We start from the raw sequence: 18,845 nt of genomic DNA, 5'->3' as shown, positions 1-18,845 counted from the left end.
AGGGCCTGTAAGGGGAGTGAGGGCCTACTGGTCTTTGGGGGCCCTCGGGACCATATGTGTATGCGCGTGTGTGCAGGCTCAGGGGGAGGCTTAGAAAGAACGGGCATGGGTGCTGTGCCGTCACTGCAAACACACAGTTTGTGACATTCCCTCCTGCAGGTGTGAGGCCTGCTGAGCTTGGCACCCATGTTCCCAAGCATCCCTCAGCTACTTTGCTCCCCCTTCATAAGGGTCTCCCTAGCCCCAGGCCCACCAAGGCTTCCTCTGAGTGGGCCTGGAACTGGGTATCGGGGAGGAGCCACTGTATCATTCTTGCAAGGCAGTTTTCTTGCATGGTCTGTGGGGACCACCAGATGGGTGGAAGTTGGGACCTGGGACTCCCCTTTGTGACCAGACCCCTGGGGACCAAGTCCCCACATGCCTGACACTTGTCATGGCTCAAGCAGAGCCACCCAGACATCTTCCTCCAGCTTCTGGAAAGTCCCCCCCACCCCCATCCATTGAACAGCCAGGCGTAGAGAGTTGTTTCTGCTTGCATTCACCTGTGGCTCCCCCCACCCCCACCCCCAGCACAGCATCAGCCCTGAGCTTCCTGTGTCCCTCCCTGGCTTCCGTCGCCCAGCACAGCCACAGAGTCAAACTTGTCTACTCTCTACCCTGCTGGCACAGAGACCTTCACTCCCAAGAGCCCAGGAGGCTTCTCTCAACTCTCATCCCACACTCCACCAACACACCTGCTCCCCACTGCCACATTCTCACCTGTTGGACCAAGCCTGTGTTCTGTGGCCAAGGAAAACTTGTGTCCAGCAGGAGGTGCTGTGCAGTGCAGGCAGTGACACTTCAGGGCAGCTCGAGATCCTCCAGATCCTTACTTCTGCTCTCCTGCCCTTACCCTCTCCCCCATGTTCCATTTCTTAAACCCTCGCATGCTTAGACTTCCAGTGGCCATGCTGTAGGCTCACATGGATGCCCCAACCAGATTCCTTAGGGATTCTGTGGGACCCACACACAGCACCCCCTGACAGCCAGGTTACCCAGCCACTTACTGCCCTGCTGGCCCCGGGCTGGTGGCAAAGCCAAACTTAAGAAGCTAAACCACGGGGCCGGAGAGATAGCATGGAGGTAAGGCGTTTACCTTTCATGCAGAAGGTCATCGGTTCGAATCCCGGAGTCCCTTATGGTCCCCCGTGCCTGCCAGGAGCAATTTCTGAGCACGGAGCCAGGAAAAAACCCTGAGCACTGCCGGGTGTGACCCAAAAACCACACACACAAAAAAGAAGGAAAACCACTTGCTGGAGCTCTTGGCCAATGCAGATTCTGTGGCAGAAATGCAGCCAGTGATCCTCAGCTGAGTGAGCAGACGATGTGGGAGGCTAGGCGGTGGCCATAGACGTGTGCAGGTCCTCTGTGACCTTGGGCTCTCAGTCCTTATCTGAGACCAAATACCAGCTCAAGGCATTATCATGCTTGGTTGAAACTGAATTGAAGTCAAGATGGGGAGGGAGGTGGCCAGAGAGTGTTTTTGAATTTGGATGGAAACTCTTCTTGAGACAGTGTCCGTGAACGTGCCAAGTATTGTAAAATGTATCCCTGACTTTTGCAAGAGAAAGATTAGCCTGACCAAAGAGACAGTACAGCGGGCATGGTGCTTGCCTTGGGTTGGACTCACAACTTCTCATGTGATTCTCTGAGCACCACCAGGAGTGATCCCTTAGTGCAGAGCCAAGAGTAAGCCCCAAATATCTCTGGGTGTGCCTCCCCCAAATAAAAGGAAGATTAGCCACTAAGCCACTGGCCAAGAAAATATTTATGGTTCAGGGTGCAAATGCATGTCAGGAAAGGACATTTCTTCCACCACCAGCAACCTAGACCAGTGGTCGGCAACCTTTTTCTTCAACTGAGCCAAATCTCGCCAAAACACGATTGAAATTTATTTTGAGAGCCACACAGGGCACGCACTGACAGAGGCTAGGAGCAGATTTCTGACCATTGGAGCAGACGCCCGGCACACAGAAGAGCCAAATTAAAAGTGTAAAGAGCCACATGTGGCTCGAGAGCCGAAGGTTGCCAACCACTGACCTAGACTAACTCACCTGAGAAAGTTTCTATTTTCTCGAACCCAGCTTTCGAGCGGGCTCTCGAAGGCGCCTCCAAGCCTCACACCCACCATCTTTCCTAACAAGGTGCGACCCCTAGAGAATCTTCCATTGGCTAGGCCATGAGAGTCCCTGAGAATATTCTCCCAGGAATGTTCAGACGTTGCTCTGAGCTGAAGTAGTCAGTCAGGCTTCCCTCACACCTAACAAACAATAAAGGAGCCTTCCCTTTAGCTGACAAAGTTACAAAAGAGTGTGACCTGACGGCCATGCCCCCCTGGCTAAGGCCTTTAGAGTTTTGCTTCCTCCCCAGGCATGTGAACTGGGCATTCCATTTAGTTGAATGTCACAATCCTGGGCCCATCTGGGTTGAACGTCCCACAATTCCCCATAGATAGAACCACGGGAGGCCCACAAAACTGTCCTTGAGTGCTGTGTTTCTCCCAAGATGACTTGGTACTAGGGTCTGTTGACCAGCTGTCCCACAGCTGTTGGCTCAGTGACATGGCAGAGCCTTTGAGGTCATGGGCATGGGACTGCCCTCGCCCTGACAGTGTCTGTCCCTCCCTAGGAGGGGGTGTCCCTGCATTTGCCCTGACTCTGTTTCCCCACCACGGCCCAGTGCGTACTCCCTGGCATTGAGTGCAAGAGCCGTTGGGGCCCCATATGCAAGCTGAGTCCACAGCTCTGGGACCCCTGGCCTCCCCGATAATCCACAAATCTGGTGAGCAGAATGTCTCCTCTGACAGAAGCTGGAATTTTCCATCCAAGGATCCACTTCCCTGCCGGCACCACCCCGATGGCTCAGCTCTCCTGAGATAAATCTTAACAATGCAGGGTGGCTCAGGACTGGGTGAAGGGGGATGGCACACAGGGAAAACATGGCCCCTGCTCCCTGCACCTCACAGGCCTACTGGTGTGGTCCCATATGTATATTGTGGAGACTGGAGCTCTTGATCCGGCTCTCACCAGGAAAGAGAACCTCATGGCCCTGTGTCTTTGTATCTCCACTCTGGGCTCACCCTCTGCTCGCTGCCCCTGAAAGGCACCTGCTGTGCCCCCTCCACATCATTCCAGAGCCCCTTTCCCGTAGAGCCTTCCTGGCCCTCAGATCTTTCTGGCCCTGAGCTTAGCTCCAACCTACCTACCTGCCTATGGTGAGTGCCAGAGATACATACAGGGAGAGCACCCCTCTGCTTTTCTGCCTATAAATAACCATTCTCGGTGCCCAGAGGCACCAGCAGGCACCCGCCAGGTCTTAAAAACAACCTTCAGGCTGTGGCATCTGCCCAGATGAGTCAGTCCCTTCTTCAAGGCCTGCAGATGGAGCTTGTTGAAAAGGGGATGGGAATGTGACCACAGGAAAGGGGGCGGCCCCCCACAATGCAGCGCCCCGCCCTGGAGGTGCTTGTTCTAGCTTGGCTCTCCCCAGGCAGGACTGCACAGCATGAATGCCAGGGTGATCTCAGCCACGGGAGGGCGGGGCAGGCAGGCTTTGTCCTGAGCCTCCTGCCTTTCTCCTGACCCAGCCTGCGCGTGCCCTGGCCTACTGCCTGACACCCTCAGGCCGTTGGGAGTAGTAAGGGTGGGGACCTGCATCTCCCTGAAGTAGCCTGTCAGCCCATAGTTGTGCTCAGTTGGCACCTAGAAATCAGGGCCCGGCCATGGGCCTTGTTGAGTACTGGGAGTCCTAAACAGCCAGACAACAAGTTTCCCAGCCTGCCACCTGCTCTTACATCCTTCGTGTGCTTAAACTTGAACTTGTACAGGGTGTCCAGAAGGACAGCTTTAGGGCCTCAGAAGCCTCCAGGACTGGGAGATGTTTAAAGTACAAACCAGGTCTGTTTGTAGGCAAGATTGGGGAGCATAGAGGCTGGAGCGATGGCGCAAGGGGTAAGGCTTCTGCTTTGCCCGCGCTAGCCTAGGACAGACCTTGGTTCGATCCCCCAGTGTCCCATATGGTCCCCCAAAGCCAGGAGTGATTTCTGAGCACATAGCCAGGAGCATCACCAGATGTGACCCCCCCTCAAAAAAAAAAAAAAGAGAGAGAGAGTGATTGAGGAGCATGTCAGGGCAGGGATCCCCTTCAGCTGCTTTCCTGGCCTGCCTGGCCTGAACCATCTGTCTGTAGCAGGACAGCCCCTGAAGAGGTTGACTGATGGAGGGATGGAGAATGAGGCCCTTTTCTTCCAGCTCGGAGCACGTGTCTGCCACCCTGTCTAGCCCACGGTTCTGAGGTGAAACGGCGGGTAAACAGCTCGCAGACAATCAGGCTCGTGGAAATATTTGCTTTATTCGGATGGACAAAACTGAAGTCCAAAGACTCCGATTCAGTTCCAGCCAGCAAAAAGCCTCTCGCCTTCCACAGACCCTTGCTCTTATAGTCCAGAGTCAGGTCCCACCCAATGGTGGGATCAGATACCAACCAATGGTGGAAGCAGAATCAGGTCCTACCCTAGGGTGGGGGCAGAATGCCAGGTCACACCCTAGGGTAGGGCACAATCACCTAATCAGATTAGGGTGAGCAACATAGTAATCCCCCAAAATATTTACATACACAACACTGTCCATCCCTGGAACCCCTGTCATCTGCATGTATCCTCCTAGCCTTGGGTTAGCGAGTCCAAAGGAACTGAAATGTAAAGTGAAGCTCGAGGGCAGGATAGTCAAAGCCCCAAGCCCTGAGCAGGTAGTGAGGGGCCTGGCTAGAGAGGGACTATTTTCTTGTGTGGTTCTTGGTCCATATTCAGGTGCCATGTTGTAAACCTTTTCTAGGATCTAAGTAAGGCTGACCTCCCTTTATGGGCCCTGTGGGTTTGATCATCAATCCTAGGCTGAAATGAGTGCCCTCTATGCTTGCACCCCACTTTTTGTTTTGTTTTTTGTTTTTTGGACCACACCTGGTGGCGCTCAGGGGTTACTTTGACTTTGCACTCAGAAATAGTTCCTGGCAGGCTCGGGGGACCATATGGGATGCCAGAAATCCGGGTCAGTCCTGGGTCTGTCACTTGCAAGGCAAACGCCTTGCCTCTGTGCATTTGCTCTGGCTCCTCACACCCCACTTCTCCGAGTCTGTGGGGAGGCAGGATAAGGTGAGTTTGGACAGGAGCTTCGACGTGTTTCTACACACATATACACTGGCTTCTCAGAGCCCTTACCCAGGACAGCAGGCAGCTCTCAGGCAGTTCTGTGCAGATGGGGCACTGGGCTTAGAGCCCCTGTTCTTGTGCCCCACAAGCTCTAGAACACAGGCCTGGGGAGTCCTGGCAGATCTGGGGAGCACAGACACTCACCATTGTATGACAGTCAGCCCTGGGCTTTCCTGGGATGCGGTACAGCCTCTGGTATGGGGCACCCCTGTCTCTTCCTCGTTCGGGGAGGAAAGACGAAGCAGCCTGGAGGGTGGGGCCTGGCAGAGCTTGTGCCCCCCCAAGTCACCCCTTTCTGCCAGTACTTCGAGGACTGAATTGGGGGACTTTTCAGGGAGGAAACCAGCTGGTAGCCATAACACAGCAAATGAATACTTACTGGGCTGGATGGTGAGAGGCTCGGGGTGGGAGATCCTGGGTCAAGGGGAACTGTAGCCTCCCGTGCCTGCACACAGTGGCCAGCCACTCCCCTTCCTCAGGCCATCAAGGTAGGCCAAGGCAGGGTGGGGGGCGCAGGCCCGGCCCAAATGGACAGACTCGGAGCCACTGGTGCCCTGCTAATGGCTTTTTCTCTTGTCTGTGTCCTCCTCCGCCTGACCCCTCTGTGTGCTCCTCCCACCCTGCCCTCTCTGTGTGTCTCCGACTCTGCAGCACAAGTCCGTGCTCAGGTCCTACTCACAGGGCTTCGTGCCGCCAAGCCAGGCTTCCGGGCAGCCTTTCCTGCCACCTACCTCCTCCTCCTCCTCTCCACACTTCCCTCCTGTCCACCAGTCTCAGAGCTCTGACTTAGAGGGGCCCACTGCGGCCGGCCTGTCCTCCAGCACCGTGGACGGGCCTCTCTCGGCTTCTCAGGAGAGCACCTTTCCCGGGAACGCTGCCTGCCGTGCTCCCGAAACCTCTCCCACTGCCTCGCCCCTGCCGCCTCCGGTGAGAACCCAGCGCTGCCCTCTCCCCGCGGGCTGCAGTGCCCTGGGCTGGGCCTTCGTCTCCAGCACCCGGAAATGTGGCTGTCCCTATGTGAAACGCATGGGGTGAGGGCCATGAGATGAGCTGAGGTGGAAAGGGGTCTGTGTTCTCTGGGTGTCCACCTGTGGACTGGGGGCCAGTTCCTGTGTGGATGGAGGGTCACATCCATGAGCAGATTGGAGGTCAAAATCTGTGCATGGATGGAGGGCCGCTTCTGTGCATGGACTGAGGGGCTACTTCTGTCCGTGGGGTGAGGACCACGTGATTAGCTGGTGTAGAAAATGCTGCCTGTTCTCTGAGGGTATCCACATGTGGATTGAGGACCGTTTCCTGTGTGGATAGAAGGGTCATTTCCAGTGTGTGGATTGAGGGACGCATCTGTGTGTGGTTTGAGAGCCACGGGATTAGTTGAGGTGGAAAGTGCCCGTGTTCTGTGGGTGCCCACGTGTGGGTTGAGGGCCTTGTTTCTTGAGGTTGGAAGTGCTGATTGTTTGCTCCCTGTGAGTGACCGTGCATGGACTGAGGAGCTGCATGTTCTCTATGATCCTTGCGTTAGCTGAGGTAGAAAATGCTGTGTTCTCCGAGAGGACCATTTCATCAGCTAAGGTGAAAAGTTGTGCCTTTCTGAGTGTCAGGATTGAACTGGCAGCTGAGGGCCACACCTCTCTTTCCCCTGTGTGGCCATCCGCAGGACAGGAGGTGCCTTTAATGGTGTGAATGGAGGACAGGTCACCTCCTCTCTGGTGACTTCCTGACTTGCCTGGTCACAGGGCACCCAGCTTGTCTTGTGGACATGTCACATATGGGCAGAGACACAGGTCGGTGAGGCCTGACTCGGGCATGCCAAGATGACCCCATGGGGCTTCCTCTGCACCAGACTCCCCAACTCCCACAGCAGCAGAGTTGGAGGGTATTGGTGCCCCCCAGATACTTTGCATGGCATCCTGAGAGCATGTGTGTCCCAGGGTGGATTTGAGTTTGAGGCCACTCACCCGGGCCTCCCTCCCACCTGTCTCCTCAGGGTGGCCATGCTGGTGAGGACACTGGGGAGGGGGACTACGTTGGTCTCTCCTCAGGCCACAGCGGTGAGGAGCCGGCCGGCCCTTGGGGTGTAAGTAGCCACCGCTGGCCATGACACCTGGCCTGGCAGGCGGGCACTGCCACGCTGCTTCTGCTTGAGTTGCCAGACCCGCAGAATTGCCGGAGCCAGCTGAGTTCCAGGGGGTTGCCATGTACCATAATTCCCCGTCTGGGCTCCCATCCTGGGGGACTCGCCTTGTGCCTGGCAGATCTAGGGAGCAGCCTGGCTTGGCCTTGAGCTTGCATTCAGGGCCTAAGGTGTTTCTCCCAGTTTGTTGTCGGCTAGGTGGTGGCCGGGGGGGGGGGGGGGGGGACACCCCAGGAAAGTCAGGCAGGCAGCCCAGCCACACCCACGCACACTCTTCTCCCTTCCACTCTACCCACATTGACCCTGTGTTCCGCCAAGCCCCCTTCTCCCAAGCGGCCATTGTGCAAGCAAGGCCATCCCCAGGGCCAGACCAAGAACTCAGTCCTCCCTGGCATCCACTTAGGAGTGGCTCGTTAAGAGGGTGGTCATTGCCATCAGATGAACTCAGACTAGGTCAGCCTAGAGTACACCGCCTTAATCCCATGAGCACCGTCACTCATGCACTGACTGAGCAGGTATAAGGCCCTGAGAACTGCCAGAATTGGCCAGAAACCATCGACCTTTGAGGGACCCAGGAATCTCCGTGTCACCAAAGACAAGCTCCATTTGGGCCTAGAACATTGTCCAACATTGCCCCCCCCCCCCAGTCATGAGAGCTTGGCTAACCCCTCATTGCTCAGGCCTCCCATCCCCTCTGCTGACTGCAGCCCTGCTGCTACCCGAGCCCCCCACCATTTCTCTTTTCAGTAGCTGGGGGGTGGTGTTCATCCCACCCCCTTCTCTGTAGCCTTGGGGACAAACTGTGCCTCCTGGGCCAGAGAGATAGAACAATGGGGAGGGCACAGGGCCAAACTGGGTTTGATCCTCGGCATAATATGGTTCCTTGAGCACTACCAGGAGTAATTCCTGAGTGCAAAGCCAAGAGTAACCCCTGAGCACCACCGGGTGTTGCCCCAAAATAGAAACAAATTGACAGATATGTCCAAGTACAACTCCCAGGAAATGGTGGCTGTTGACAAGGGAGCTGGCGTGGGTGACCCTGGGCTTCCATGGCCCCGGTGGTCAAGGGAATGCTGGAGCAAGACAGCCAGGTTCAAGGTCAGGCTCTTGCTAGCTGTGTGGTTTGGAGTGGGCCTTCCCCCCGCCAGTTCATTGCTTTGTGCATAGAAGGACATAGTGATGCCAGCTCCTGGGCACTGCCAGAGAGGCTGCTTGTGTGTGTGCTGCCCCAGGTAGGGCATGGCAGATGCTCTCTGGAAGGTACTGGCTGGCTCCATGCAGGTGCCCCTGGCAGATGATAAGGACCAATACATCCTTTTGTGATAGTGACAGGCAGTGCTGAGCTGAACAGAGCCCCAGGGCCTTCCCACAGAGGCCGCTAAAGGCCGCCATGCTGGGAAGTCAGACGAGCCACGTGGGGCCTGTCACACACCAGCCCTGATTGTCCTTTCAGGAGTCTCCGGCCATGAGAGACGGACACCCCCGAGGCTCCTCATCGGCCAGCGGTGCCTCCGGGACAGAGAACAGAGATGGCGGGGAAAGGTAAGGGGGTGAGAGTGACTCCTCCACGTAGCAGCCCTGGGGCCAGGCCTGCATGCTATGTCCCACACGAACTATGTGCTGTGCCTCTCCACAGGCTGCCATCATCCCCAGAGGCCGCTGAGTCAGCGCAGTCGGAGGAGGAAGTGGACGAGTTGTCCCTCATCGACCACAGTGAGATCATGGCCAGGCTGACGCTCAAGCAGGAGGCAAGTGTTTCACAGGCCTCTGAGGAAAGAGGCCCCGTGGGGTGGGCACTGGTCTGCATGTCTGGCCCAGGCTGGCCCTGAAGAACCCGTGACTTCTGGGGGTGGGAGACCTGTCATACTCTGGCACCTTCATAGCAGGGCCCTACCAGGCAGCAGTGCAGAGGACCTACACACGTGAGTGTGTGTGTGTGTGTGTGTGTGTGTGTGTGCGCGCGCGCGCGCAGAGGACCTACAAACATGTTTGTGTGTACGTGCATACGTGCCCACGTGCCCGGGTGCAGTGAAATTTCCCATCACCTAGTCATGGCTCAGAGCACAGCTAGAATCCCGGTCTGAGCAGGGCAGCACCCACTGATGAAGATGATGCTGCCGCCTGGCCCATGACTGCCCCACCCTGAACTTAGCCAGGCAGAGCTGGGCCTGAGAGCAGCTCAATCACTGGAGTTGGCACACAGATGCCTGCTAGCAAGGCGGGGCCCCACATGGGCACCAGATGCCCTGCAGAGTGGCAGGGTGAAGGCCTTTTGCCGCCAGACTCATAATTCCTTCTAGAAGGTAGTGCTTCCCCGGCCCCCTGAAGCTGGTACCTGAGACCCACGGGAGCTTCAAGGGGGAGCACCTCAGAACCAGAACTGTGTACTATGGCGGGCTGCACCCGGGATGGTGCTTTCCCTTTCTGGGGCCCGCCCAGGCTGACATCTCTGCTCACAGCTGACAGCTGGGCCAAAAGTAACTGAGCCTGCAACTCCTGAGCCTGTCAGGAGGCCTCAGGGCTGCCCTGTTAGCCTGTGGGCAGCAGACTTCCTTACTCACCAGGCATCCTTGGCGGAGTCCTGTACCACTCAGCCTGTCTGGCAGCGGCTGGGGAAACTTAGGGTGCCCTTTCTCCACCCACTTGGTGAAGAGAACAGGCACGTGTTGAATGTTACAACTGTGTCCTCAGACTGATGGGTCTTGGGGTCCTGGGCAGCCCCATATGCCACCATCTCTGAGCTGGAGCAGGTGTCTGTTTGGACCATGAGCTAGAGATGTCCGGAGGGGTTGGGGGGCTGGAGAGACAGCCCCCCAGGAGCCCTGCCTGGGCAGAGCAGAGGGCACAGGATGACTATACAGCCTCACAGCCCCACAGCACAGCTGTGCTCAGCCTCATTCCCTTGTCACTGCAGGGGGATGACGGTCCTGATGTCCGAGGCGGCTCAGGGGATATCCTGCTGGTACACGCTACTGAGACGGACAGGAAAGGTATGTGCTCCTGGGCAGTGGGATCCCCACTCCTGACAGGACCCTGTGGAGGTCTCCCCTTGGACTCTATATACCCCCAAGGCCCACTCTGCCTGGTATCTCCTGTGTAGAACCTTTCTGATGGATGGCGTGACTTGTCCCTGAACCACTTACCTTGCCCTACCCCCGTCAGCCCTTTGCCCTGGTGACCCCTCGAAACTTCTACTCTGGAAGCTGCCGTCCCTGTCCCTGAGGATATCACACAGAACCCAGTTGGGGATCTGAGTCACGCAGGATGTGCAAGAATAATATTTACTTTTGCTCAAACATTGGAGAGGTTAGAAACAGTTTCCCCAGTTTGAGCACTATTACCCCTGGCGTCTTCCTATACCCAGCAGTGAGCGGGCAACTGCCTGGCAACTAGCAGCACCGTGCTAAGGAAGGTACCATGCCACTTCTGACAGGCCCTCTGACCATAGTGCCACAGCAGCGGGCTGGTGCAGAGCTGCCCTGGCCACAGGAACTCTGGGCAGGCACAGCCAGCTGTAGCCAAGGCTGACAGTGCCCAGTAGGCGGGAAGTTCTGGAATCTTCCAGGCACTGCTGCCCACTGGCTTCCTCTGGCTGATGCCAAGGGAAGATTCCGAGGCTCCATTCTCAGGCCTGGGGCGAGTGCAAAGCAGAGCCCACCAAGTTCCAGAATGTGCTATGTTGGGTCCAGGGGCAGGCTGAGTGCCAAGTGGTGTCCCAGAGAGCCTGAGTGCTTAACTAAGGGGATGAAGAGGGGGAGGGCAGTCTCGGGAGCCAGGGCAGTCAGGCCCAGCCCAGCATCTGTCTTGGGGAGCAGGCGCCATCTGGACATTCACTCCTTCCTCTGGGACAGCAGCCCCACAGTAGCAAATGAACTGGCCACCATGATTCGGAAAGAAAAGGAGCCAAAACCAGGCCCTCCAGGAGGAAAAGGGGACCTGCGGGAGCCCCCAACCCTCGGATTCTACCCACCCACAGGAGCTTCCCCAACCTCTTGCAGAATTGCCCAACTCTGCCCTTCAGCCTGGCACATGGTGCCACACATGTGAAGGCCTCAGGAAAATCTTGTCTCTCTCTGGACCCAAGACATGAGGCCAGCAGTCCTGTCTGAGGGTTCATGCTTCGGCCTTGTTGTCTGCTTCCCCTCCAGACTTGGTGCTGTATTGTGAGGCCTTCCTGACCACCTATCGGACCTTCATCACCCCTGAGGAGCTCATCAAGAAGCTGCAGTATCGATATCCTTCCCTGCTTTCTGCTGTGCACCCCCACAGAACCTTCCAGAACCTTCCAGAGCTTTCTAGAGCCCAAGGGAAGAAGGGCCATTCCACCTGATACAGGGCCATGTGGCCATCCTGAGCAGGACAGTCTCTCCCCAGCATGTGGAGTGTTGCTTAATGTCTGATTGTTGCCAACTTTGGAGAAAGAAGAGTTGACATGTCCCAAGAAGGAAGGGTGTGGGGTGCTGTCAGGGGACACCTGGAGCACAAGGAGTCAGACTCAAAGAAGCATAGGACAAAAAGCCTGCAGTGAACAGAGCCAGCCTGTGCAGATGGGAGTGACTGGTAGCTTTGGGTGACCAAGGAAGGACGCCCATTGTCTTCTTTCTTGGGCTAACCCCAAGCTGCTGACACCGTAGGCAGGAGTAAACCAAATCTCTCCTCCTTCCCCTTCACCTCACAGCCCCTCAGGCTGTGTGGCTCGCCCTCAGCAGCACAATTATGTGATCCATCCTTATGGATCCCCATGGCTTCCCTCACTCCCACTTTCTGATGTCGAGCCCTGCAGCCAGCTGAGCCCCTGCTGTTCCTGTGTTCTGAATGACAGACCTGACACCTGTCATTGGCCCTAAGAAAGCAGAGATCCCATGTCTGGTGGCAGAAAAGCAGGTGCTCAGGGCCCTGCAGCCACCCCATTCCTGCTCAGCTACCCAACATGGCTAGGGTGTGGTTGTTGGTATAAGCCCTGGAGACTATCACAAGCAAGTGACTTCCTCCTGCACCCCTGTGGTCACCATCAGAGGCAGCCAGAGACATGAATGGGGTAGGGACGGTGAGAAATGTCCTGACCCAAGAGAGGAGAGCGGGGTCCCCTGAAGTTTTGAGGGGAGACATGAGATCTCGCCCAAGAAGGCACACCTGCTTGCTCCGTGTGGGGACCTGCAGTCTCCGGCCTGCGAGAAGAGGTCTCCATGGCCCTGGGTGCCCACAGCTCTGGTAGGCTCCAGCATTGGCTCACCTGCCGCCCTCTCTTGAGGATTCCTTAACTGCCTCCCCCACCTATGAGAAGTTCTCTGCCTTTGCCGACACCTTCAAGAAGCGTGTGAGCAAAAACACGTTCTTCGTGCTGGTGCGTGTGGTGGACGAGCTCTGGTAAGTTCTTCCTCCAGCCTGCGCCCTCACATCTGACACCCCCTCAGTCCCCAACATAGGCCCGTAACTGACCGATCTCCTACCCTGGGACCTGGGGGCTCCCGTCTTCAAAGAGGGCCAGTACCCCAGCCTTCCAGAATATTCTTCCCCCTGTGTATGGCTGGCCATCTCCCTTCCACAAAGGATCCTTACTGGGGAATGGGGGTGTGTGCCCCGTGCCCCACCCTTACCCTAACTCTAACCTCACCCCGTGCCCCCTAGTCTTGTGGAGTTGACCGAGGAGATCTTGAAGTTGTTGATGGAGCTGGTCTTCCGGCTGGTGTGCAGCGGGGAGCTCAGCCTGGCCCGTGTGCTCCGGAAGAACATCCTGGACAAGGTGGAGCAGAAGAAGCTGCTCAGATGCGCCAACTCTGACCAGCCCCTGGCAGCCAGGGGTGTGGCAGCCCGGTGAGCCTCTGCCATCCCACCCGCGCTTGTCTAGGGCCCTACTCAGCCCATGTCAGTTGTCCCTCTCCTGGGTCTCTACCCACCTCTCCACTATTCTCTGGGCTGGGCAGCAGCTTATGGCACTTCTGGGGAGGCAGGCCCTTGGACTGTTCCCTTGATAGGTGGACATAGGAGCCCCGATCTCATTTCCCTCTGTGGCCCATGAATGTATTCCAGGCCAGGGACCTTGCATGACTTCCACAGCCATGAGATTGCAGAACAGCTCACGCTCCTGGACTCTGAGCTCTTCTATAAGATTGAGGTAGGGCTGGGCTGAGGTAGGGCCGGACTGGGTTGGGCCGGGCATGGGGGTTCTGTGAGCGGCCCCAAGGGACTCCAGTCCCATCCACTCTGCTTCTTTCTCAGATCCCTGAGGTTTTGCTGTGGGCCAAGGAACAAAACGAGGAGAAGAGCCCCAACCTGACCCAGTTCACGGAGCACTTCAACAACATGTCCTACTGGTGAGGCTCTGCTGCCACCAGTGCCCCACGGCCTGGGTGTGTCCGACCATACAGGTGGGACAGAGAGATGGTGCAGCGGGAAGTCCCTGATCTTGCTTGTGGCCAGCCCCTGTTTGGTACCTGGCACTGTTTATGGTCCCCAAAGTTAGCCACATGGTTGTCACAGTAATACCTGAACTACCACAGCTACTGGCTGTGGCCCCAAAATCAAAAACAAAGTAGACTGGGCTGGTGAGGGATAGGGCTCAGATGGTGAAGCACATGTAAGGCCCTGAGCAGAATTAGAATTTCGGGGCCACACTGCAGGCCAGAGAGTCGCTGCAATGTGTGTGATTCGAAAGAACCTGTAACCTCAGACCCCAGACCAGGGCTGAGTTCTCAGCCCTCACCTCCCTCCCCATACCTGTAGCCAACACCTGCCCCCCCCCCCCCAATTTCCATCCCTCCCTTGGGTACAGCCTGGGGGCCCGTCCTATTGTGCCCATCAATAGGACAGTAGTAGACCAGTGCAGGGAGGTCCGCACCTCCTTGGGAGATAAGAGGGCACAGACCTGGTGGGAACCAGGAGTCCGGACCTGGGCACGGCCCATTTTTAGAATCACCTCCCACTACCCTCACACCTGGCTTGAGCTCTCCGTGTTCTACTCCTGAGTCTCTAGCCTGGAGCTTGGGCTCACAGGCACAGCAAAGCCCTGCTGTTCCCGGCTCAAGGCCTCAGATGCCCCCAGTGCTGGCAGCCTCTACCTGGCCCAGGTGGTCTGAGGGTCCCTGGCCAGGATTCAGCCCACCTGCCCTTCCTGCCCACAGGGTCCGCTCCATCATCATGCTGCAAGAGAAAGCCCAGGACCGGGAGAGGCTGCTTTTGAAATTCATCAAGATCATGAAGGTGAGCGTTTGTACACACACACACCTATACCCCGAAGTCACCCATCTTGCCACCTCGCCTATCCCCGACACACACACATACACACACACATACACACACACACACACACCTATACCCCAAGTCACCCATCTTGCCACCTCACCTATCCCCCACCACACACACACACACACACACACACGCAGTCACCCCTCTTGCCACACACACACACACACACACACACTCATATCTTGCCACACACACACCTATACCCCGAAGTCACTCATCTTGCCACCTCGCCTATCCCCACCACACACACACACTCCCATATCTTGAAGCTGAACACACGCACATGCGTGCGCGCACACACACATACACCTATGCCCCGAAGTCACCCCTCTTGCCACCTCGCCTGTCCCCGCAGCACTTACGGAAGCTGAACAACTTCAACTCCTACCTAGCCATCCTCTCTGCACTGGACTCTGCACCCATCCGCAGGCTAGAGTGGCAGAAGCAGACGTCAGAGGTGAGCGATAGAGGGAAGAGGGCAGTGCCTTCTGGGCCTTTCCCAGCTGCATCCCTGCTCCCCATCAGGAATCCCAATGCTCAGGCTTTCCCCCACCTCACCCCCAGCTTTTGCAGGCTCTGCACAGGGGCTGAGGAGGGGTGGGGATGCCCTGGAAAGACGAGTCCTAGAGGGCCAGACACTGGGCATCATCCCACAGGCTAAGGGTGTCCCTTAGAAGTGTAGGAGTGCCCAGGGACACATCAGCAACTTAGAGAAGGTGGCTGGAGTGGAAAAGCCTCTCAGACAGGCCAGGAGAAAGGTCGAATGGGGCAGGATCAGGCTCATGGACAGTGGCATGGGCAGGGCCTGGGCCATGTGGGTGGGGCCTGGACCATGTTGACAGTGTGAGCAGGTTCCCAGCTTTGTAGATACCATGGACGGACTGAGTGGGTGGCTGAGGTCAAACAATGGGCCCCGCTCACCTGTCCAATGCCACAGGGCCTGGCCGAGTACTGCACCCTGATTGATAGCTCCTCGTCCTTCCGCGCCTACCGAGCGGCCCTGTCGGAGGTGGACCCACCCTGCATCCCTTACTTGTGAGTCCAGCCTCGCCCACCCATGCTCGGTGCCCCTCAGTGACCCCCTCCCCCAGCCTTCCCAACATAACCTGCCAGTTCAGCAGAAAAAGGGCACAGCAAGCAGCACCCCAGCCAGGGTCAGCTCATCGAGGGGCAGAACTGACAGATAGGTGCTCCGGCTGCACCTTCTCCCCGGGTCTCCCTCTGCCCTTTCCCAGCCTTCTGTACCCTGTGGGCCCCCACTTCCGGGTCCCTTCTGCTTCCTGGTCACTGAGTCAGCAGGCCCTCCTGTCCTGTCCTGGTGCTCACGACCGAGCTGGCCTCTCCGTAGGGGCCTCATCCTTCAGGATCTGACCTTCGTGCACCTGGGCAACCCTGACCACATTGATGGCAAGGTCAACTTCTCCAAGCGCTGGCAGCAGTTCAACATTCTGGACAGCATGCGCTGCTTCCAGCAGGCGTGAGTGTTTTGGGTGTGTGTGTGTTAGAGATGGTTGTATGTGTGCCAAAGGTAGGTATGTGTGTATATGGGAATGGGTAGGAGTGTTGGGCATGTGTGTTGTGAGTGGGTGTGTGTCAGGGGTAGGTGAGAGAGTGTGTTTGTGTATGTTTGTGTGTCAGGGGCAGGTCTATGTGTGTGTCATTGACTGCTGTGCCCCCCCCCCCAGGCACTACGACATCCGAAGGAACGACGACATCATCAACTTCTTCAACGACTTCAGCGACCACCTGGCGGAGGAGGCACTCTGGGAGCTGTCCCTCAAGATCCGGCCCCGCAACATCACCCGCCGGAAGACAGATCGTGAGGAGAAGACCTAGGGTGGCGGCGCCTGCACAGCGCCAAAGCTCCAGCCACGGCGGGCACGGCACAGCAGGCGGGCTGGTGGGCAGCCCTCGCGTGGGCACAGCGTGTCCGGGAGCCCGGCCCAGGCCAGTTTGTGACGGTGGTTTTGTTTTGGTTCTTTCCGCTTCCACGTCTTCCTCTCCCCGCCCCAGCTGCTGGGCCCGACCTGCTGAAACAGGCCACAGGCCTGCACCCCCGAGTCCCCCCAACAAAGGGGCTGGGGCTCTCAGGAAGGCGCACATGCGGCCTTGGCTGGTGTCACTTGCCCCCCCACCCAGAAGTGGTGGGGTGTGACCTGTCCCTTCTCCCAGGGGGCAGGAGGAGAACCCGACCACCCACACGGCCCCCCAGTGAGGGGACTGGGGGGGTGCGTTCCTGCCTCGGGGCCAGGCCCCCCTCCGCTTGCTGTGTGCCTTAAATGCGAGCTCCTGCCCCGTCGCTCACTCCACGGGCTCGGGCCACCGCCCCACTTGGACCTGCCCTCACTGCTGAAGTCCCTCGCTGTTGAGGTCGACAATCGGAGATGGGATGTGCAGGGGGCGCTGATTCACCTGATTGGGCTCCACGGGCCAAGACGTGGCCGGGGCGAACCGGGATCGGATACAAGAGGCTCTGCGGCCTTCAGGGCCAATCGTGTGGGGTTCGGGAGGAAGATGCCACCTGGCACTTTGGAACCCTTCGCTGGATCTGAACAGCTCATTCCCCTGCCCCTCATCGGCCCAAGCAGAGAGAGGTGGCTGCTGGACTGGGGACCCCCCCCCCCCCCGCGTCACTTTATTATTTAATGAGCGTGTGTAGAGTCTGGGGTGTGGCAGTGTTGTGTGTGGGTTGGGGTTAATGAGTTCTGCTTTTCCAAGTCCTCCCATTTCAAGCTTCCCCCACTCCTTTTCCTTCAGGGCTCTGCCAGACCCGGCTGTTCTGACAGCTGGGCCAGAGGGGTCCCTGGAGAAACACGGTTTCTGCCTTCCCTGCCCCTCCCTTGGTGAGGCGTCGCTGCCCAAAGATGCCATGGCGTGGGCCGTACGTCTTTTAACTTATTGCTGACCACGTCCCATTCCCCTCCTGGCTGCAAGCTGCCATCCCGCATTGGCACTGCAGCTGCTGTGGGCCGAGCCAGGCCAGGTGGGGCCCAGCTAATGGCGTCTGAGCAGGTGAGCCAGGAGCAGAACCCAAACTGAAACCGGAAATGGTTCCGTGAAGGCTCAGGGCCTGTCAGGCCTTCCCAGTGTTACATTGTAATATGCCCCCACTAACCCGGCAGAGAGCAACCCTTTCTGCAGAAATTTGAGATGTGTAACTTTTATACAGAAGGGGAATAAACAGCAAAAGCCAAAGCTGGGCCTCCTCCACATGTCTCTGGGGGAGCTGGGAGCAGAAAGTGCTAGTTTCGGGGAGCACTCAGCCTGGTCCCAACAAAACAGGCAGAGACACTAGCTGCCATCCAGAACTTTTCTTCCCACTCAGTGCTGCCCACCCACCTGGTAAAACATGTTTTCAGGTCCCTAAAAACACCCCCCCAATATACTGAAAATGCCACTTTCGGGGGAGTCAATGGTAGGACAGCAAGGAGGGCGTTTGCCTTGCTTGTGGTCAGCCCATCTTCCTTCCATCCATCTCTTGGGTCCAAGAGAGAATGCAGAGGTTCAGGCCCCAGCCTTGCATTTGGCCAACCCCAAATCTGATCCCACGACCACGGGGTTTTCTGAGCACAACTGAGAATGGGACCACGTCTACCCATCTCACTCAACCACTGACCCAGTTTGTGGGGAATCATCAGTGCCCTAGGTCTCCTGAAATAAATCTCCACAAAATTAACTTGATGGACCAGTGATGTGTCCAGTGGTTAGAGCGCTACCTGGCATATATGAGACCCTGGCTTAGGTCCCCAGAACTGCAAATATCTACTTTTTCTTAACGTGTTGGCATGTACAGCCAACAACTAACAGTTGTTATTGGGGGGGGGGGGTTCACACCCAGTGGTGTTTGGAGCTCTGTCCTTGTGTTGCTCAGCAGAACAAACAGCACCAGAAGTCAAACCCAAGCCTGCATTCACAGCTGCCCTCAGCCTGCTGAGCCATCTCTCTGGGGCTCCTAACAACAGTTCTTTTCTGATTTTGGTTTGGGGGCCTGGCCCAGCACTGCTCAACAGTTACTCCTGGCCCTTCACTCAGGAATCACTCCTGTCAGTGCTCAAAGGATCATCTGAGATACCAGGTCAGCCACATGCAATGCAAGTACCCTCTCTGCTATACTATCGCTTCAGCCCACAACATAAGTTGTTTAGGGGTCCCATTAATTCTAGCATCCCATGTCCTAAGGTACCAGGAATGCACTCAACAGAATGTGTGCGATACTAGAAA

The 18,845-nt window shown here is 57.1% G+C and overlaps 1 protein-coding gene across 1 annotated transcript in view; it reads left to right on the top strand.

Moving 5' to 3' along the window:
* The window catches only part of RAPGEF1 (Rap guanine nucleotide exchange factor 1), a 79,356-nt gene extending 61,537 nt beyond the window's left edge, over positions 1-17,819 (top strand). Inside the window, exons 14-28 of the mRNA XM_049774106.1 lie at positions 5,897-6,172; positions 7,233-7,322; positions 8,833-8,921; positions 9,016-9,127; positions 10,294-10,369; positions 11,528-11,612; positions 12,654-12,746; positions 13,008-13,193; positions 13,410-13,494; positions 13,599-13,693; positions 14,501-14,579; positions 14,980-15,081; positions 15,562-15,659; positions 15,973-16,101; positions 16,310-17,819. Of these exons, the coding sequence (XP_049630063.1) occupies positions 5,897-6,172; positions 7,233-7,322; positions 8,833-8,921; positions 9,016-9,127; positions 10,294-10,369; positions 11,528-11,612; positions 12,654-12,746; positions 13,008-13,193; positions 13,410-13,494; positions 13,599-13,693; positions 14,501-14,579; positions 14,980-15,081; positions 15,562-15,659; positions 15,973-16,101; positions 16,310-16,460 (1,746 nt within the window). The 3' untranslated portion in view covers positions 16,461-17,819. The remainder of the gene's footprint in view (positions 1-5,896; positions 6,173-7,232; positions 7,323-8,832; positions 8,922-9,015; positions 9,128-10,293; positions 10,370-11,527; positions 11,613-12,653; positions 12,747-13,007; positions 13,194-13,409; positions 13,495-13,598; positions 13,694-14,500; positions 14,580-14,979; positions 15,082-15,561; positions 15,660-15,972; positions 16,102-16,309) is intronic.
* The last annotated feature ends 1,026 nt before the right edge of the window (positions 17,820-18,845 follow it).

This window comes from Suncus etruscus, chromosome 5 (genome assembly GCF_024139225.1).
Source record: "Suncus etruscus isolate mSunEtr1 chromosome 5, mSunEtr1.pri.cur, whole genome shotgun sequence".
Classification (NCBI taxonomy): domain Eukaryota; kingdom Metazoa; phylum Chordata; class Mammalia; order Eulipotyphla; family Soricidae; genus Suncus; species Suncus etruscus.
The sequence above is the reverse complement of the archived record's forward strand: the minus strand, read 5'-3'. Positions and strand labels throughout refer to the sequence as shown.